At 39.8% G+C, this 21,494-nt stretch overlaps 2 protein-coding genes across 2 annotated transcripts; both read left to right on the forward strand.

The window, feature by feature from the left end:
- The first annotated feature begins 1,081 nt into the window (after window positions 1-1,081).
- On the forward strand, window positions 1,082-12,770 carry LOC146370262 (protein FAM171B-like). Its single transcript, XM_084908173.1, has 8 exons — window positions 1,082-1,385; window positions 6,920-7,153; window positions 7,770-7,862; window positions 7,954-8,112; window positions 9,548-9,718; window positions 9,832-9,948; window positions 10,152-10,272; window positions 11,388-12,770. The coding sequence occupies exons 1-8, from the start codon at window positions 1,205-1,207 to the stop codon at window positions 12,274-12,276; spliced, it is 1,965 nt and encodes a 654-aa protein (XP_084764299.1). The 5' UTR covers window positions 1,082-1,204; the 3' UTR covers window positions 12,277-12,770.
- Window positions 12,771-12,871: 101 nt separating this feature from the next.
- On the forward strand, window positions 12,872-21,132 carry LOC146370263 (uncharacterized). The gene is made up of 6 exons (XM_084908174.1): window positions 12,872-14,625; window positions 15,232-15,502; window positions 15,591-15,728; window positions 17,058-17,186; window positions 17,315-17,346; window positions 18,658-21,132. Exons 1-6 carry the CDS (start codon window positions 14,602-14,604, stop codon window positions 18,931-18,933), a joined length of 870 nt encoding a protein of 289 aa, XP_084764300.1. The 5' UTR covers window positions 12,872-14,601; the 3' UTR covers window positions 18,934-21,132.
- The last annotated feature ends 362 nt before the right edge of the window (window positions 21,133-21,494 follow it).

Genomic DNA, 21,494 nt, shown 5'->3' on the forward strand with positions numbered 1-21,494 from the left:
CCATTAAATAAAGACAACTAGAACTACAACTGAGATTTGAATCATTGCTGCTGCTATCAGCACTGCTCACACTGCAACTACAACTTCATTTAGAAGTAACCGCCTTCAGGGTCAGAGGTTAAACTGCTGTTGTCAAGATAGTCTTTTGAACTGGTAACTGAAACGGAAACGTTAAGTGTCACTTCGTTAATTGACATTGCATTATCCCCATCTAGTGGTAAAAACCACATGATGCAAGTGTTTGCACATCAAATTAAAACACCATCCAGCACACGATGAAAACACGTGATGACCCTGCTGCTGAGGACTAACTTTGATTCTAATGTAAAGCTACAATAGAAGGAAGGTTGCAAAACTTAAGTATGATGTGATGAAACTCAAATATGGTTCTCTACATCTCTCAAACATCAATATAGTCCTCATTTTTTAACATAAATCATTTGCTTCTAAAACATAATCAAATATCTTTTTTATAACATCATTTAGACATTGGTCTGTGCTAATTAAGCTCATCTGTCAGTGCAAATCAACGCATTTTGTCCATTTCATGTTTTTAGTTTTTATGTCTTGTTGAAAATTTTTACATAAGGTTAAAATATAGTACTTGCACTAACAGCAATAATGCTAGCAATATTAGTAATGATGACATGACATGCATAAAAGAAAAGTTTGAAAAGTGCATCAGAATAAAAAGAAATATAAATAAATAAATAAAAGAGATAAAAACATTTTGCAGTGCTTATAGAATTAATACAGTCCGCGTAAAAGTTAAATAAAGCAAATAAAAACTATTTTATTTATTTTATTAAACTCTTACTATTATTGTTAATTCAAAAACAATATGCTTTATTTTATAATATTTAGAAATATCTCGGGTTAATAATGTGGTTTACATTAAATAAATAAATAATGATAAAAAAAATAATTTTCAAAAACCCTTGGAAAAAAATAATGTCAGTCAAAGTTTATAATAACTGATTTGCAAAAAAAATAAAAATGTAATAAAAAACAGAATTAAACCCATTAAATTAGATGGATGGATGGAGCGGCTCTCGGTGGCAGGGGGCGGAGTTTCCTGCGCTGTTTGAAGGGTGGCTCACAGAAAAGTAGTTGTGATGGCAGCGGAGTGAGCATCTTTGTTCTTGTGTACTTTGTAGATGAAACCTTGACCTGTGGTGAATAAAAACGAGGCTTTTTGAAAGTCATGCGCCTGCTGTTTTGCGTGTCTCTGCTGTGCTCGCTGGTTTTATGCGGCCGTGGAAGGGCTGAGTTCACTCCGGCTGCGGGACACCCTCTGCATGCCGATGATGGGAACTTTTCAAACCAGGATCCCAGGAAACAAGAGCCCTTTCAACTCCAACAGCAAGCGCTGGAGCCCAGGCCAGGTCGGTGTAACGTCGATTTAAAGTTTACACTCTGTCCTCTGTTAAATGTTTGAGGAGCAAATGAACTGCATTACATCCTGAGAACATAATCGGTGTTTTTAACAGTTCTTTTTATATATGTATGCTCCATCTTTCTTCCCCAAAAGGCTGCAAGTACCATATTATAGACTAAGAAATCTTTATTGAGCCGGCTTAGACCATCTGTATGAGGATTTTCTCACAAATCTGCAGATCTGCTCATGAGCAATAAGTGATGTTGGATCTTCCTGCTGCCAACTCATGAGTAAGGTGTCTCCATCTGTCTCCTTTTAGCACATCGCCACCACCAGGCACACATTTGATCATTTCGCGTGCACATTATTTACAACATTATGACAGTATTAACATATTAAAGTGTTCTGGGATTTGGCCAAAAAGCATGTCAAACACATGCTTGGAATACAGCTCAGACGGCTCTCGGTATCAGCTCAGTCTAGATTATAATTCCATGCAAATCATCTGCTGGCGCTACAGCAGGCACATTCTTCTTTTTAACTTGTTCAATTTGTCTCCAGCTGAGCTGCTTTAATTCACGACATTTAAGGGAGAATCTCATTCGGAAGCTCGTCTGTTCTTCTCCCTCGCTCGCAGACACGCTTGAGCTTTTCGTGACAGACTTTCTGCTTCCAGAGGAGCTGAAAGAGGGATTTGTGACCTCGCTCTTATCAACTGATTTTATGACTTATTCATGCTGATGTAGGAGTGCATTACCATCACATGATCCCCCGGTCTGTGTTGTTGACTACAACACTTGGAAATGTACCCAAGCATGCTGTCGTCTCTGGCCATCCCTCCCCCCGTCTGCAGGCCTGCAGCTGAGTCCTGACAAAACCACGTCCTCTTAGCTTCCCTGTCCTTTCAGTTCCAAGTAAACTCTCAGGGGGAACAAATGCCCACTTTCCACTTGAGTTAAAAACAAAACACCCCCACAAATACAGATGGCCTCTTCACCCACACTGAGATTAACGTCTTCGTTGTTGTTCCCTTCAGAACGAGCAGATCGGCAGACTTAACGATTTAATCATTCGGCCTCAGGGAACGTTGTAATTACTTGACAAACATGACCATTTTAGGACATCAGCCCCTACTTCACTAACCAACCCCCAACGTGATTTTTTTTAATGTCTTAAACCTTTCTTCGGTTTGATATTGCTGACTTATGCTTGTTGTACCCCACATATTAAAAAGGTTTAATTGTGTTGTCGTCCATCAGTGGAATATGTGGCCTAATTCCAACACATATACAGACAAATGTGGGGGAGGGGGGGCCACAAGAGATAAGTCCCTGTGGGACCATCTGTCTGGTCTGAAAACTGACCAGTCAACATGTTTGCGTTCCTTCCTGTGGATCTCTGATTGTTGTTGTCATGTCTGATAAAAAGAAAAAGGTGATAATATGGTGATGCGTGTCAGCATTTAGCCACAGACAGTTTTCGGTCATTATCGCCCACTTTAATATTTCACTTCAAATCTGCACATATTTATAAAGTAAAGCTTTGTGGAATTCTTTATTACTTTTCCGCGGAGGATGATAACACCATTCCAGCCACATTGTACACACAATATGGAATCCATTTCTCATCTGCACTCACTGACCTCAGACGGCCCTCTTCATAAACCTGGTTCAGTTTGCCAAATGGGGAGATTATAGTAATCTGGCACAAAGCACCTCCACTACAGATTTAGTAACCCCCTTCTGTTATGCTTGGCCACTAAGGCGGAACACACATGAAGCGGAGGCTGCCTCTCCCAACACAAGCCTCCTCGTGTCCATCTGCACTGGTGTAAGTATCTTGGTGGGTTGACGATAAAACAGCCAAATGGACATGTTTGTTTCTCATTGTGGCTGAAAATAAGGAGCTCCGGGCATTTGTCTGCCTCTGATCAAAGAAAATTGTTCGGGGCAGTGATATGGCTTGATGTGGTTATCTGGCTTTGGCACTTGGTGAAACACTGGAAAAGCTGGTCACATAAAGCTTCATGAGTTTGCAGTAAACCTTTGGCATCTCCTTTAGAAGCAGGATTATAAGCAATCAAAGCAGCAGCGATTTCATCCGCTGCTGCTGTCAGAGTGGTTTTGTCACCATTAGAGAAATATGCTTATGGCATTAGATCGCTGCTGTGGCAGTACGCAACACTTAGCCATTTTCATGAGCTCATGGTGAAAAATAACTACAGAACTGATGATGATCCAGCTGTTGGGATTTACGGCTCCCCAGACTCACTTTCCCGGCTACGCCAGAGGTGCAGCTCAGTTGACAGTGTTTATTACAGTGCATAAGGTGAAGGAAGCTAATGTAGCTCTTACCACAGTGTTGCATCTGTACACAGTAAGCTCTTGGCATGGAGCATTTTCCTTTTCAGCGGCTTTATTATATTTGATATGGGTCACTGGGCTCAGATGTTTACAGCTATTCTGTGCAATCATTCGTTTGATTTATTTTTCTTCAGTAAATATGTGCTGCTTTATCCTCGTGCTTTGTAAGCTACCATGACAGAAAGATGGATGCACAGATTTTTATTTTACTCCATTGAGCCACTGCTTGTGTTTGGACTGCTGAACTTGGCTGTGGAAAAAGTCACAATTTAAAGATGCATTAATTGATTTTTTTGCCACTTAGCAAAATACGATATGAGAATTAGCACCTAGCTGCCTTTTTACACGCTCAACTCTGATATTCATCTGAAAGGCTGAGGTACCTGTGTTACTCCAACTCCTATAGAAAAAATAGTGTGTGGAAACGCAAGAGTGAGGATCCACATACAGGATGCAGACTTAAAACCAAAAGTGAGCTGTTTTATTTGGGATGATGTAGACTGATAGAGTCCAAAATCCAAAATGAGAATACAAAGAAGAAATCAGGTAGGGTGCTCAGCACACACTGTTCACTGAGGGGACTGAGGGGAGGGTAGGACTATTTATACACAAAGTGATAATCAGGGAAGTGGAAACAACTCAGGGAATAAGACACAGACGTAGATAATTCGAGACAGAAAATAAGGCTCGAAATCAGGCACCATGGCAGTCATGTGGATCTGTAACAGCTCAATAGGTAGTAGCAAACTTTGTCTGCTGTTTGGTGACGAGCAGAGCTGCAGTGTGCAGTGCTTCATAGAATCTTCTGAAACCATGTCCACTGGAGGGGAAGACACTAAAGTCTACAATATGTAAATAATTAAATCTAACAAAATGCATTGGATTATCTGTGCCAGATATTTATTTTAGCACCATCTGGTTAATGTTAGCTATATGCTAGTGAGTTACTGTAGGTAAAGAAATTGCTAATATAAAAATGTTACTCTGAACTTTGTTAATTGTCCACATTTTCCTGCAAGAAAAATCACCAAGCTTCTTTCAAAATGATTAACTTATACAAATGCAGTAGTTTAAAATTGAAATTTATTTATTAGTGGCTGCACTTATAGACACATGACATGGTTTTTCTGTACCCACCATCAGAAAGATATTTAAAGTGCATGACCACACTGCAGCCCAGACCATAGACTGTATATAAAAGATGGCTGTAGCTTCCCAGTCTCAAATGCAAAGTCCATTCCATTTTCCAGCAGGGGGAAGCTGGTAAAAAGACAAGAATCTGAGTGCCTTGGGCTGTTTTGATCTGTGCCATCAGTGCACACTTCATTGGGAAAATCATCAAGTTAATTTTGAGAGAAAAAGGATTACTAAGCAACTGATGTCTGTGTAAGTGACAAATAGCTTCAGAAGCCACAATAGTGACAGCAAAAATGCTGAATTTGAGTCTTGACAGAAGGACTTTTACCAGGACTAACCAATGGACCACATCATTTGGGCGCATGCACACGCAGCGACCGGCAGTGAATGAGAGCTTGGCGTCAGAGTCACCTTAATTAAAGGTTATAAAATAGAGCAAGTGCAATCATATAAATATCTTGGCACCATAATCAATGAAAAACTGAACTTTGATCAGAACTGCAAATCAGTTGGTAAAAAGGGGTCACCGGCACCTTTACTGCCTCAGGAAACTTGCTCATTTCCACATTGACCAAAAAAATTTAACTTTGTTTTATCATTCTGTTATTGAGTCTGTTTTATCCTTTTGTTTGGTGGCATGGTTCGGTCAGACCTCTGTCACTCACTGAATCAGATAGTGAGATGGTCCAGTCATCTGATAGGTGAGCCACAGTCTTGTTTAGCAATGGCTTTATCAATCCTTAAAAATGGTTCCCATCCTCTACGGGGTGAATTTCAGCTTCTTTCCTCAGGACGGAGGTTTCTATTTCCAAGATGCAGGACTAAGCGTTATAAAAGAAGCTTTGTCCCTGTAGCTGTTACTGAATTAAATAAGAACTGTTTTTGTTTTTGATTCAAAACGTTAAATTACTATATATGTGCTACAGTGAGGTTTATATTTATTAGGTATTTGTGTTTTTGAAGGGATGCCAAATGCTATCATTTTTCCGTAAAGCAAATTTAACTTACCCATGGGTATGAATAAAGTTACCTCACCTTACCTAGGTGCCTAAATATATATTTTGTATGCATTCACTGTAGGAGACAGAATTGACAAGGAGATACGTTGGCATAAAACGAAAGCAGCCGGGAGCCATGAATCGTTTTCTTCTCCAGGGTGGGCGGGGCTTTATCAAGCACTGTCTCTCTAAACATGACCTTGTATGCAAGGCTACGTATTGAGGATTTAAAACAAAAATAAACAGCTAAAAGAGGCTAAAATACTCTAATCTAATCGTGTTATAGATTTAATCCAATGCTTAAATAAATATTTTGATTAGTGTAGCTTAATGCATTGGCTTCATCCTTTAGTCAGTGATTCTTGTTTGGCTGTGATGGATTACTGAGTATTTTGTATTGTTATGCGACACATTGCCCCTCAGAAGTCTCCATTAACCTTTTTATTGGGCCTCGGTGTTCAGTGTGAAAGTGGCTAATTGGGTAAGGTGCCTAAATGGGATTCTGTGGCGGCTGCTTGAAACATTTAATGATTAGGAGACTCTCACGAGAATTACAGTATTGAAAATATGTACCCTAGGCAGCTGTCTGCATGCTGATGTGGCAAAATGTTGCTGTGACTGCATGCTTTGCTGGACTAATTGCCCACTTTCAACATTAGCATTTGTGTCCCCATCTCTACAGTCCACTGGGATTAATTGATTGATGCCCTCGAGGGATTCCGTAAACTAATTTTCTTGTTGTTTTGTCAATATTGTCTCGTCCAGGTTAATTAGCACTGCAGCCACCTCTGTTCTGCTGAAATATTAAAGCTCAGTATTTGAAGCTTTTAATGTTCATGGAGCTTAAAATGATACATTTTGTTAAGAGAACATCAGAAACTTGCTCGTTCAGGGGTTGCAGTGATGCACTCTTACATATTTTTACCTCCTCATCATAACTTGTATAAACTTGCAGATGTAAACTGTCACATTTGTCAGAGCTGCAGCCATTACTATGCTCCCATCATTTTGTGAACCTGCAGTTATCGGTTTTCTTTCCCCAGGTTCTACCTTCAGCTTGAAGGTCCAGGTGAATGATGTGCTGAGTCGTCAGTACCTGAGCCAGGCAGTGGTGGAGGTCTACGTCAACTACACCAAGACCAAAACAGCTCTTTCTGGGGAGGATGGTGGGGTCTTGCTTCACATACCTTACCACAGTGGGATGCTTCTCACAGTTGTTGCCTGCCATGACGGCTACATTTGCACACTGCTGCCTTGTAAAACCGACAAAATGCCAAGTATGTCATCTGTTCAGGGTGTTTGCACATTGTGTGGATGGTTTTTTTTCCCCATGCTAGCTCTCATTTTGAAATTTAGCTCAGCTCAAACCATTTATTCTTTGGTTATAGCTGAATGTCACATGTTTACACCAGCACTGCAGAGAGAGAAGAGAATTGTGGGGTTTTTATTTCATCATGAAAAGCAACCAGGGAAAACACTTTGATTCATGCGCACTTCTTTCCGAACGTTCTCTGTTTGTGCAAGGCCAAACGTTCCTCCACCTTTCTTGCATTTGACACCTAATTAGCTTTTCCTGGCTGCTGCAATCTGTCCGGGATTATTTTCTGACCCACATCTGGAGTGTTTGCTTCTTTTGCTCCTCTTCCACATTCAATGCTACATTTTTCCTTTTAACTAAAGCTTTGAATTGAAACCTCTTTAAACCTGAGCTATTGTTGCTGTAAGCCTCTTCCAGAAAAAGGCTTTTTGCTTTGCTTGTATCATTTGAGGGGACAGTATTAGAATTGAAAAATAAAAAAAACCCACACTGCCATCTAGTGGAAGAAAAGTAAACCATAGTGTGCTAATGCTAATTTGGGTTCTTTCCTCCTTTTCTCTTTGTCACTACTGTAGTATTTTCATCAGTGACATTATCACTTCAGGGTGTGAATCAAGGGAACATCTGGCTTTTTGAGGATTCTGTCCTGATCACTGGGAGAACATCTGGTACTGTATAAGCTGTTAAAGTCACTTATGCTCCTGCTCTCTGTGATTGGGAAATGTAATGTCCTTACAAATGTTTTGTATCATTTTGCAGATGCTTCATCCCAGCCTGTGGTCAGTTTCCCTAAAACCCTGCTGAACCTGACACACAGCAGTAATATCACCTCTGTTAAAGCCTTCCTGACCATTCCCAGGCTGACGTCAGAGCAGGGGGACTTCCTGTACACTCGAGGCATCATGAGCAGTAAATCTGGTATTTAGATGTATTTTTTGTTCTGCAAAAGCATGAATAGTATAGTCAGAGTTACCAGGTGTCTCACAGGTGCAATGCATTCATTACTTTTTCCTTTATACTTCATAATGTCTGCATTTGGGGGCAGCGAGGTGGTGCAGTGGTTGCTTCACAGCAAAAAGGTCCTGGGTTTAAACCTAGCAGTGGCTGGAGTCTCGTTGTGGAGTGTGCATGTTCTTTGGAGGTACTTGGGCTTCCTCCCATGAGCTTAGGTTCATTTTAAACCAACCATAGGTGTTTTTGAGCCAGCTCTCTGTGGTAAATGGACTGCTTCTTTTACAGTACTTTTCTACCATGCTTGAGCACTCAAAGCACTTTATACTATGAGTCTCATTCATAGGAGCACATTTTTTCTATGCCTAAGTGCTTTCTATCTAACATTCACACACGTTCACACTCTGAAACCCATCAGGAACAACTCAAGGTTCAGTATCTTTCCAAAGAATACTTTGGCATTCATACTGGAGCAACAGTAGACTCCAAGGTGCACCATACGTTTTGCCCCGTGACAGCTGGGAGAAGCTCCAGCCCTCCTTTTGACCCTGGATGGACATTTTGTTGATTCATTTAAAAAGTTACTTCATTTTTCTGCCTACGCTATGACCAGTGTGTAAAATTGTCACCACAAAGCCACAAGCTATGCATATTTTGACAGAATATCATGGAAACGAAACAGAAAATGAAATGCAGCTCCAACAAAGGCTGGGAAACTACTTTTAACTGGGTGAAGTCGGCAGGAGACGATTGATCGAGTTTCCTTGAGAGTTATTTTTTCATTTCGTGTTGTGGAAAAAGTGATGTGAAGTGACACATTACTACACATGGCAGCCTCAAAAGAAACGTGTGATCTAAAAGACGTCTGATGCTGATCTGTGGATGCACTCCCACTGAAACCCACAGATGATTAGCAGACAGACAGAACGGCAGCTGAAATGAAAGTAACAGCGTGAAGACAAGTACTGGGGCACAAAAAGGGAATACATGAGTACAAGAAGAGCCGCACAAGAACATAAAAACAAACGTTCTACTTGTCACATATATTTTTTTGAGGGAGTTTTTGAAATTGCCTTAAAACGGAATTTGTTTTCCTTCACATGCTGAACTTTGGCGCCATCTTGTGGTTCTAAAGACATAAATACACGTGAAATTTTGGCTTGAAGCAGCTTTAAGGCCTTAGGAATTACACAGTTACATCAGTTTTGAATGGGTAACAATTATTTATAAGTTCTACACAGATTTAAGCAGTACGAAACTACAATACCACAGCTGTATTACACTAAAGTATTATTACATGAACCTTTTGTTCAAGAAAAGAAAAACAAAGCTGTGGGAGCTGAATTTGCCCAGGGCACATAATAACCTGCTCTTCTCTTACACATTTATTAATGTCCTCTAGGATATGTCAGTGTAGAGTTAAGCCCGGTGGCGGCTGTCAGCGTGCAGCTTTTCTCAGGAGACACAGAGTTACATGTGACTGGGCCTGTGCAGATGAACCTCAACATTCCCGACAGCTTTGGACTTCAGTCTTCGAGTGTTATTCCAGCCTGGTTCTTTAACCAGACCACTGGTGAGTAGAAATCATAATCACACACATACTAACGCCCCACTCATCTGATAACTCATTAACATAAGTGCGAGAAAAGAGGATATAAGTGTAAAAGGGTTGCTGGGTCTCTTCAGGGGCATGGATGAGAAAAGGATTAGGAAAGGTGACATCAGTAGATGGAAGTCTTGTGTGGACTTTCACAGCTCCTCATCTCGGCTACTGGATCGCAGCACCTGTGTCATCTAACAGAGGTAAAAGTCACTTTTAGCAGTACAGAGTTTCAGATATTTTCTGCACTGGAATAATTAATAAAATTGGATTTTATCATTGTATTAATTTCATTATTCACAACCTTGGAAGGCAGCGACTAATATTACATATTATTACATATTTTATCACATTTTATGTTTTCTATTCTGGACTCTCTAAAAGTCCTCCTTCTGATCTTCTTCAGGTTTCTTTGAACTTGCCATTCCCATTGACTTCATCATACGGCATTCCTTTTTCCTGATGGTTCTCTTTGGAGGGACACTCGTTATTATCATCTCTCTTCTGGTTGGGTTATGTTATTGCAGGTAAAAAGAAAAGAGAAAAAATACTTTTATACTAAACTACACCAGATCCAACTACAACATTAGAGCCACCTGCCATATACTGTGTAGGAGCCACCTGCGCCACCACATCAGCTCTGACCTACTGAGATGTGGACCTGAAACCTGTGGCCAAGTCCTTTAATGCCTAGTATCAGGATGTTTTCAGTGGGTCATTTGGGTCCTGCAGGTTTTCATGTGGGAACTCTGTGGATCAGAGTTGCTCTGGGTCAGCGCTTTGTGCTCTTCGATGGCATTTTGCAATGTAGCAGAATCCTTTAGTCCTTTATTTTCACAATAGGGAGATCTAAGACAGGGTTGGGCAACTCCAGGCCACAAGGGCTGGTGTCCTGCAGGTTTTCGATATCACCCTGGGTCAACACACCTGAATCAAATGACTAGTTCATTACCAGGCCTCTGGAGAACTTTGAGACATGTTGAGGAGTTAATTTAGCCATTTAAATCAGTTGTGTTGGATCAAGGACACATCTAAAACCTGCAGCACATCGACCCTTGAGGCCTGGAGTTCTGACAAAGTATCCCAGTTTGGCCCACTGAACTGCCTTACTTTTGTTAATAATGACAATGTTATGAAAAAGGAGTGAAAATGGCTGGAAGGTTAAAATATTCTTAGACATAGACAAACTCCCTGAATCATAAAGATATGAAAAATAGTTTACTTACAGCAACTCTGCTGTCATGTCATGCACATTGCAATTACCTGATCATTGTGACCAGAACAAAAACCTTCACACAAAGGTTCACTAATTTAAAAGTGCTGTCCAATCTCTAACTTTCAGTATAATCGTGTTCTAAATGGGCTATCACTTAAAAGTCACAATATACTTTTAAGTGAATATTTCAGTGAAAACCCTCTATCAAATATTCATACTGTGGTCATGTACCATCACCCAGTTCTGGATAATACAGGTAATGACACGTGTATCATAAACCTTTGCCCTTTACACACTTGCTGGGCTCAATAGGACTATCAGGGACGAGCTGTTGATAGTTTTCTGTGGCGTATTCCTTTAAAGAATCAAAAATTAATCTTAAATTTACCCAAATAATCATTTACTAATGTCCTGGTTTACCTGCAGGTGTTCCTCTGGTGAAACTAAAGCAGCAAAGATCCTACCAGTGACGACAAAAGACCAAAATACTTCGACATGTGATGATGATCTCTTTGAAGTATCTTCAGGGAAAGCTTCTCATTCACAGGACCAGCAACCTGAAGGAAAGGGGGACAGTAGACACAATGCTTCTTTCATAGCCAACGCCAGTGCTGTGGCCATTATGCTGGAGAATGATCTGAACACAGACCTGAACGATTTGACGTGTTCACACAAGGCTTCAGAACAAAGAGTTTCTGTATCTCTGACAGATAATTTGTTTTTCTACAACCAGCCTGTTGCAATTCTTCACACTCCAGCTTTCTTCCATTTAGAGGAGCAACCAGAGCTGGCCCAGTGGAGCAAGTCAGCCACCCTGCCCCGTGCAGGGGCTTCAAATGGTGCTGACACAGAGCCTTTGGGTAAAGAAAACTTCACCCAGACACAGACAAAAGGTCCGCCTGAGACCCAGAACCAGGCAGCAGAAACTGAAGACAAGCTTGGAGCTTCAGGTGGCTCCCAGACAGCAACCTCCACCAACACATCCAGGCTCCCAGAGTCAGTGTCAGTGCCCGGGACGTTACATAAAATCTTGGACAGCAGGCACTCTGTGCACGGACAATCCAATATCTCCTCACTTCAGCCTCCTCGGGCCTGGTTTGTCTCACTGGAGGGCAAGCCTGCAGCTGAGATCCATTACGCTGTGTCAGAGCAACAGAGGAGACGGAGACCAGTCGAGAGTCGAGAGACCAGTTTAGACTCTGGGGTGGACATGAGTGAACTGAACCAGACGTCTGGCAGGAGGGCGGTAACTCTGGAGCGAAACGCTACTTTTGTCAAAAGCGCATCGAGCAGTAAACATACGTCTGCACAGTGACTCATCTCTAACAGCCTTATTACCCATATCGCTCCAAGTTTGTTAATGAACAGCATCACGTTTGTATCACAGGGGAATTATGTATGTTATTCATGAGATTCAGTGCATTTCTGCCATAAGACCTCATAATGTCTGCATTTCAGCTACTGTACATCTAGAAGAGTCCACATTTCACAACAGAGCGTATGGACTTGGTGATCGTTCGCTGTGGATCTAACAATGTGCTTTTAACAGCTTCTAACATGTGTATGCACTCAAAGACTAATGTATAATATTATAGTAAGATGTTGTATATTGATTTATTTTGTGTTACATATTTCTGTTTACATGTAAATTGCTAATGTGATATAAAATACCGGAACCTGGTGATGTTTAAAAGATTTTGTTTGTTTATCAGAGGGAAAATGTAACAGAGGGAGAAGTCGTGTAAATCCACTTATGTTTGCTTCTGTGTTAATGCAGGAAAAATACATGCATCTATTTTTTTCTGCTTATTCAAGTCACGGTGATGTGGAAGAAGCTGTTAGAGAAAGAGGTGGTGTAAACCCGGGACAGGTCACTAATCAGTCTCAGCACTAACACGGAGACAGACAAATATTCACATTCTCAGCCTGTTCAGGATCACCAGTGGACCAAACCCCATGCAGGTGTCTGGACTGTGGGAGGAACCCATGTACCAAAAAGACAAGCCAGATCTCTCACAGACAGGCTCCAGGCTGGATTCAGTCTTGTTGCTGTGAAGCAACAGTGCTAGCTAACACCTCGATAATAGCCAGTATTATCACAACCTGGCAACTTTGAGCCATGACAAAAGGTGAACACTCCTTTAGGGTGTGCATGTGTGTGGAGATATGAGTGTTGTAAATACAGTGAATTACAAATAGCAATAGAAAAACAAGTGGAACACAGGGTGTGAGGGCAAACAGGTCCATGTGAAGCAGGAAGGAAGAAGAAAGGGCCAATACAGAGCCCAGATATTGCCTTTTGGCTCAAGCCACTAAAGCCCTGAAACACACAAAGGAAAGGTTTAAAGTAAGGGCGGTCATAATATGTTCTATTTAAAATTACAGACCTGAAAACAGCTAAACTGCTAAAACAGAAACAGAAAAACAAGTTTGTCGGTTAAAACATTTTTATAGGGAGTTAAAATGTTGTTTTTGCCTTTCATCACTCTCTATATATTCTGAATTATAGATATAATTCAGAATATATACATTCAGAATTTTGAGCCAATTGTTAGAAACCATCACTGGCTGACGTATCAAGGAGCCAGACTTTCGTGTTATTTTTCCTTTTTTTTGGACATTGGCTGCGTTTTCACTCATTTTCAATCCAGTCTCATACATCCGACCATTCTCAGATGATGTTTTAGGCTGCTAAACTTGGAATCAAGATAAAAATAAGGTCCTGAGATGCATCAGCCCTTTCAGTTGTTCCATCTGCTTTTCACTAAAATCAGAAATGGTCGCAGTGGAAGGAGCCATTCTTGAGGAGAAAAGGCTGAGGTATGCAATTTTACACAAGAACTATTCTGAAAATTAGTCCAACAAGTTTTATGTTGTGATGTTTGTTTTGGTTCAAAGTGCCAACTTATACGGAGAGGAGAGAGGTACAACAGTGAGTATCTACAACTATAAAACACCTTAATATCACCTACATGGACCTCAACACTATTGAAGCAGTGTGGGGTCATCTTGCAGGAGGACAGAACAAAAGGCAGAAAAATGCTTGCTGCACCTACTTCCCATTTTCTTAGCAACATATAAAGAAAGAGAAGGTGGCTCAACACTGCACATGTTTGCAACAAGGAGCAACAATGCACACCGAGAGAAGGGATCAGACTCATGAAGCTCACCTTTGTAACCCGCCATGTACCTGACATAAGGTAGAATCTACATTTATGAAACAGGGAGTTAGAAAGAGGCAGCGTGATTGGTACATTTCATAATTCACATAAGCAGCTGAGGTCTGATAAGATTCTATACCAGTCTGAGCAACAGAGACCTTGACCACAGTTGTAACCCACCAGTTAGTCTGCTGATTCTAATTTCACCTTAAAAGAAGAGAAACCTCAAAACAACAAAAACGAGTAATAGTCGCTATGTATGATGCACGCAGACCCACATCCGGACAAACAAGTGAGCTGCCTATGTATGTGTTACCAGTATTATACTGTAGTTTGCATGCCTGTCGATGTGTTTGCATGCCACGTCAACAGAATCAGGAAGTAACTAAACCTTTTTTATTTCACAGAACGACAACCACAAGAAGCCGTGGCCCTTCCTTTTCCTGCTAAACTTTAATCGCTCGCTTTAGAGTCAAGTCATGACTGAATTTCTGTCAACAAAGGTAAGCAGTATGTATTTGCCATGTAATGTAGTCCATGTAATTCTACCAGTGATATTATTTCGACTTGATATGCATTAAGAAACATCAGTTTTATTTTAGCCTATACATACTACTCTGTAAAGGCTCTGTAAATAGTTTGCATGTACAGGGGCGTAAGCGGCTTGGTCCTTTACGCACAGAAAATTACGCAATCTATTGCCATGTCTATTCCATATGTGGCACATATTTTAAGAGAGGTCTTTAAAGGCACCATTATAGCAGAAGAAGCTTCTTCCCAGCATGGTACAGAATCTTTACCAACGTGTACTTGTGAGGTTTTGAGTTTCTTCGTTTAGTACCTAATCGGGCAGAGCACGTGACCCTTGATATTACGCTAACCCAGTAAAACACTTTCGATTCCGTTTGAATAGTTTTCATTTTTACGCCAAAGATAAAACCGTTCAAAGTTCGGAAATAGTAACACCGCTAAAAAAGCTCACTATGTATGATGCACGCAGACCCACATCCGGACAAACAAGTCTGAGTCTCTCACACGAACTGCGTTAAAGTCTGTGTCATGCTCAAGAAAAACGTTGAATTCCACACAGTATGTCTGCACTATTTCAGGCCACGGACAAACTAAACTCACAGCTCAACAGACTGTGCGTATGGCTTTCGAGTGACCCTGAGTACATCCTGAAGCACTGCGGGGATATCCTATCCGTGAATGAATATAAAAAGGTAATAAAGCAAAGCAGTGGTTCAGAGCAGATGAGAGAACTCTTGGAAATAATCATTCAAAAAGGAGAAGATACCTGTCAGAACTTTATTGACACTCTGAGGAAGCACCAAGGACACTTCCCACAACTGAAGCAGTTTTTCGTCACTGAAGCTGAAGGTGTGTGAAAGTCCTGTGTGGTCTGGGCCGAAAATGAGCCTCGGCCTGTGAGATTAGATTATTCATATATATGTCTATTTTTTTATAGTTCCAGGTTCATCCACTCCAAGCATGTTTGCTGATGGTAGCAGTGTTGTGTCCTGCAGAGAAATTACAAACACAACTGCAAAAAAAATTTCATTTAACATTCAAACAGTAAGCCAGCCGGCAGACAGCAGTTTGTCTGGTAAGAGGTTTATTTTTTTTTATATGTTTTTCTATGTGGAATCATATAAGGGAAACCATTAAATGCACTCATTAACACTTTATATTAGGTACACCTTTTCAACTGCTTGTCAACACAAACATCTACTCAGCCAGTCACATGGCAGCATCTCAGTGCATTAAGGCAAGTAGACATGTTCAAGACAAGCTGCTGAAGCTCAAACCAAGCATCAGGATGGGGAATAAAAACGATTTGAGTGAATTTGAAGTTAATTTGGTTTGGTAGTAGTTCATTATTATACAAGCAGCGAAACAGCTGGAAGAATAAACTATATTCTATACTACAAATATCTATATAGAGAGAGAATTTTAGAAAAAATATGAGGCGGTTATACACAGTGCAAAGTAAAAGCAGCACATCTGCTCTAGACAGATAAGCAACATGAGAGGAAAATCTCTGTGCAGTGGTTTAGTACCAAGAGCATTGACTGAATGCATGTGCACTTCAAGACTTTGATCAATAAAGCAGGAAAAGCAATACAGCACCTTATTAATAAAATCTGTCCTTTTTGAAGCGTGCAAATAATGGTGACCAACCAGAGTTATCAATGTGGTGGTGTTTACAGGTTTGAGAGTACGTAAACATAAAAACAGAATTTAAAATTAGTCTACATGCAAATTGGTTATGAGGGCACCTAGAAAAAAATTGGTGTTCTTTTATACTAAAACACTAATAAATTATTTGCAGCTAACAGAAGAAAAATAAAGTAAAATCAAACAATAATATTGTCTCAAAAAATTTGTACTGATCTTCAGGAAAATACAAGGACATTAGATGCTACTGGAAACTTTAGACACATACGGGTTTAAGGAACCTTCCACAAATCACTACTGACCAATCAGTTTTCTGGAATTAATTGGTCAGTGATGATCGATAGTGTGGTGATTCCATAGCTGCTCTCTAGCCTGCTCTGGAGCACATTAGCCTTGCAGCATGCGATCAGATTGAGATTGGGATGTTGTGCAACAGGAAATTTGCATCATGGCTGTGCAGGCAGCAAATCTGCAGCAATTGTGTGATGCTGTCATGTTTGTATGGACCAAAATCTCTCAGGAATGTTTGCAGCACCTTGTTGACTCTATGTCACAAAGGGACCGATGCAGTTCTGAAGGTGAAAGAGTCCAGAATTGGCAAGGTATACCTAATAAAGTGGGCTGTGAGTGTATTTTGCTGTATTTCAGTTGAGTCAGTAGCTATTTTCAAACACATTTCAAGTTTGTTTTCAGTTTGAGTCTTTTATACAGATTTCATTACAACAAGCTGGAAATTAATTTTTTCTGCTTCTTACAGGAAACAAACCCCAAGCAGATCTCACTGCAAGTGGCGGCGGTGTTATATGTGCTGATAAAATATCAGGTGTCCATGTTGATGAGTGTATAAATTTCTCAGTGAGTGTGAATGCACCACAAGAAAACACAGGTAATATTTTGACCTTAAATGTGTAATTATTGTTGTTGCTTTTTGTTAGTCTGTAATTCATAAATCAAATTATGCAAGATTAAAAAAAGACTTTTGGAAAGTAAGTAATTCCTGATGGTTTTTCTCAGGTATGGTAGAGGACACACAGCCACCTCCTCAGGTACAGTACGAGAATAGTGTTACTGGCAAGAACACACAGAGGTGTTCACTGACACAAGATGGTATTGATGGTTTTGGGATAAGTCAGTTGAAGTTAAAGTTATGCTTCCTACACAAACAGGGAAATTTTTTTTGATATCCTACAGTTTTAGTAAATATTGCACATAGTAGGTCTTACCTCAAATGAACAATTGTAATATTTTCTTAGTTGGCCAATGATCTGCCACACAATCACTCGTGAGGTTAAAGTGTATTTTTTTTTATTTGTTTTTAGAATTTGTTACCTTACGCAGCTCTTTCTCCAAAATGTGCCACGGTACTGGCATGGTTATAGGGCATGGTTTATTCTTCCTGAGAAGACTGATTTGCCCTCCTCAGTGTATCATTGTAAACATAATAAAAATTTGAATGTTCATTTTTGTCATTTCATTCTAAAAGGTAAATTCTACAGATATAACATGTAAAGTGAAACAGTTCAAGCTTTTTGTGATAATTTTAGGTCAAAGCTCATTAAGAACCCCAAATTAGAGTATCTCAAATGATTAGAATATTGTCTAAAATCTGTCAAAAAAGGATTTGTTACAAAAGAGTGCATTTATCCACTCGGTACATGGTTGGAGCTGCTTCAAAATAATTGGCTCAGTGCAGGGTGACATTTAGCTCAGCTGAGTGTTCCCAAAGCCTGTTAGTGACCTTCGCAGTTTTCTGATTTGGGTGTTTCTCAACTTCCGTTTGGTGTTATCCCAAAGATGAGGTACAGGTGTGGTGAGTTGGTTGGCCAATCGAGCACAATAGTATCACGGTTGGCAAGTCATTTAATAGGAGTTGTGGCACTGTGGTCAGGTGCCAAGTCCTGCTGAAAAAGGAAATTGTCATTTCCATAAAGCTTGTCAGCAGGTGGAAGCATGCTCTAAAATCTCCTGGGAGAGGACTGCTTTGACTTTTGATTTAACACAACAACATGGTGGAACACCTTCTGTATTCAGCAAGTGAATATATAGAGCTTTTGATAAATTTTATAAATAATATTTCCATAATAAAAATAGTGAAAACTGTTAATCACACAGGTGAATTTGTTTTTTCTGGACTGAAGTTTTGTGAATTAAGCCTCCTCACTTTTCAGTCTTTCAGTATTTTGCTGGAAACATATTTTCCTTTAAATGTAATTAATATTGTAGTTTGGCATGGATAAGAGAGGAATACATGGCACCAGTGAAAAAAGAAAAAAAAAAATCAAGAATTTATACAAATGCCTCGAAAAAAAACTACATTTACTTCAGACTAATCAATAATACGCTATCATCTTTTTCAGGGTCCTGCTGTGAGAAAGATCAAGGAGCACAAGGTGGAACTCATTAACTGCTTGATGGGGGATCTCTTCATTCTGCAGTGTGTGCATGCCAAAGGAATCATCTCTACCAGACAATATGAAAAGCTGAAGCACTCCTCTAACCCAGAACAAACTGTTACCAACCTGATAGATCTTCTGATGAGTAAAGGTGAAGAAACCTGTGATCAGTTTCTTCAGATTCTTAAAGATCCTGAAGTTGATGCAACGTATCCACAACTGAAATACATTATAAAGTAACTGAGATCAGATCATATGTAATATAATATGTAATAATATGTATTTTTTTTTAGCTAGGATGAAATTAAATAATGGTAAAGGGAATTTGCAAATCTGTTTTTAAAACATTGCTCAAAAAATTAAACTTTGAAAGCACATCAGATATCAATGGGAACTATGGACCCCACATGCTTGTCTCAATGGCTGAAAACATCGTGGCATGCTCCTAATGAGTTGACAGATGGTGTCCTGGGGGATCTCTTCCCACATCTGGAACAAGCAACACTGTTTCAGTCCATCCGATGGCACCAGGTTGTACCTCAGATTGTCCAGGAGTTCGAAGTCCCAGAGGTGTTTTGTTGGATTTAGCTCAAATCACTCACCATCACTGACCCACCACCAAGTTGGACATGCTGAACAATGCTTCAGGCAGATTAATGTTCTCGACAGATTCTCCACACCCTTGGATGTCTATCATGTCTTTCATGGCTTTGTCCAGCTCCCCTGGACTAACCGCCTTTCCCCTGGAATCTCCATCCTCTTGAGACACTGGAAACCTTTTTGCAATGCCACGTATCGAGGTCCTGGAGGACTCGGACTGCTCGTCCAACCTCTGTAGGGTCCTTGTATCTATGTTACCAGTATTGACACTGACCCTAGCCAAATGCAAAAGTAATAAAAAACAGAAAAGATGAGGAGGCCGAAACATCAGTGAGCTCTGCCTGTAAACCATTCCTGTTTTGTGGTTGTGTTATTGTTACCCCTGTGGTGCACATGTTGTTAATTTCATTAATATGAAAGCAGCTGAAACTGGCAACCCCCTCTGCTATTTAACCGACCAGATCAATTGACTTGATGTTGTGCTTTGATTAAAAGGTGTTCTTTTAATTTTTTGAGCAGTGTATATACACACTTGCACAGTCCCACAATTTTGATGTAACTGTGTGAGATATACCCTTCTGCTTTTCAAAACAGGGCACTGAAGTAAAGACTATCCTCAGATTTTCATACTAAATCTTAAGGAATTAAAAATGAAGCATGTGAAATGATTTTGTCTTGGTAGTTTGTAGATGATACACTGAGATTGGTTGTATACGTGTTATAGTTATGTATGGGCACCAGGTGACAGCATGAAATATGTTTATATTGTTAGTAGAGTTTTAACTACTACTGAAGAGAACACAGATGTTACAGCACACATGAAGTTTCACAAAAGTTGAGTGTTTAATGGAATAAAATGAAACTACTTCTAACGCTGCTTTTTAAACATTTTTCTTTCAGTAATAATATAACTATGTTGCTGTAGTTTCAGAACATGGCATTTCAAACCATTTAAAAGTATCCTACTAATATCCAGGTTTTCCATTAATAATTGCTGAGCTCTAATTTAATAGCAGAATACACGTTGGTTATTCTGACTGTACTTTCCGTCCCCGTTGAAACAGTAATCCATCACTACAAGTTTTCCCCTCTTGTATAATGTTGTATTCTGCTATAGTGGAGACTCTTCATAATCTACCCCAGGGCCTCCTCCCAGTAGGACATGCACGGCGAGAACACTTTACCCAGCAAGCTCAACTGGTTCCTTTCGATGTTGAAGTCATTTTAAGCAATCTTAAGGGGTTTAATATGAGTGTCCAGGGTCTCTAGTCATAGACTTCTTCTACTGCCACTCATAGTTTGATGCTGTCCTTTAATATTTTTGAGCAGTGAACATCAAAGTTGGTAGCCTGTCAATAAGGGCAGAAATTTATTAGACAAGATCAAATTAATCGGATTAAAGTGAATGGAAGATTGTGTCACTTCAAAATAATTCTTCTGATGAGTTAAAATTGTTTTACAATGAATTATATATAAGTAAACTAATGTTTTAAAATACATATTATGGCAAAAACTGTTCTGTACAATGCAGTCAAATATCAAATGTGCTTATATGGTGTTATATGCTGTTTTTAAAATTCCAGGACAAATTCTTTTTCCATTGAGTTTCTGGGTCACTTGTACTGTACTGTCAAAAACACTTATTTACATTGTTTGTAACTGAGACGTATTTTATGTTTTTATGATACAAACCATTGTTCTATATTTAAATCATACACCAGGTACAACATTACAACCACCTGCCTAATACTGTGTTGGTCCCTATTTTGCTGCCAAAACACAGCTGACACGATTCGTGAAGCTGAACTTAATAAATTGTGTCTAAATAATCAGTATTTATTCAGATTTGGATGTACACATTTGTTGAAGTGCGTGCTTGTGAGTCCTCAAAAGTTACACACAAATTACTGCACACATTTATAAGTCTTAGTTCATGCTTGCAGATTCGTCTGTACCCATTTGTAACCCTTCTGAGGCAACGTTCTCTCCATACTCCATTACAACTTGGGCCTTGCTACACTCACATAAATCCTTACACTTGCACATTTGTCACCATGACAGGTGCTTCCAAGTTACTTTTGTTTCTTTTGTAGGTTTAACTGTACACCAGAGAACACTTGCAAGGAGAAGTTTCCATTTTTTGCATCTCTCCTGTGTTTTTGTGCCATCATGAAGTTTAGTTGCTGCTGTGTAAATTCTCC

The sequence above is a fragment of the Perissodus microlepis genome, chromosome 16 (genome assembly GCF_051167445.1).
Source record: "Perissodus microlepis isolate ML-2025 ecotype Zambia chromosome 16, ASM5116744v1, whole genome shotgun sequence".
Taxonomy (NCBI): domain Eukaryota; kingdom Metazoa; phylum Chordata; class Actinopteri; order Cichliformes; family Cichlidae; genus Perissodus; species Perissodus microlepis.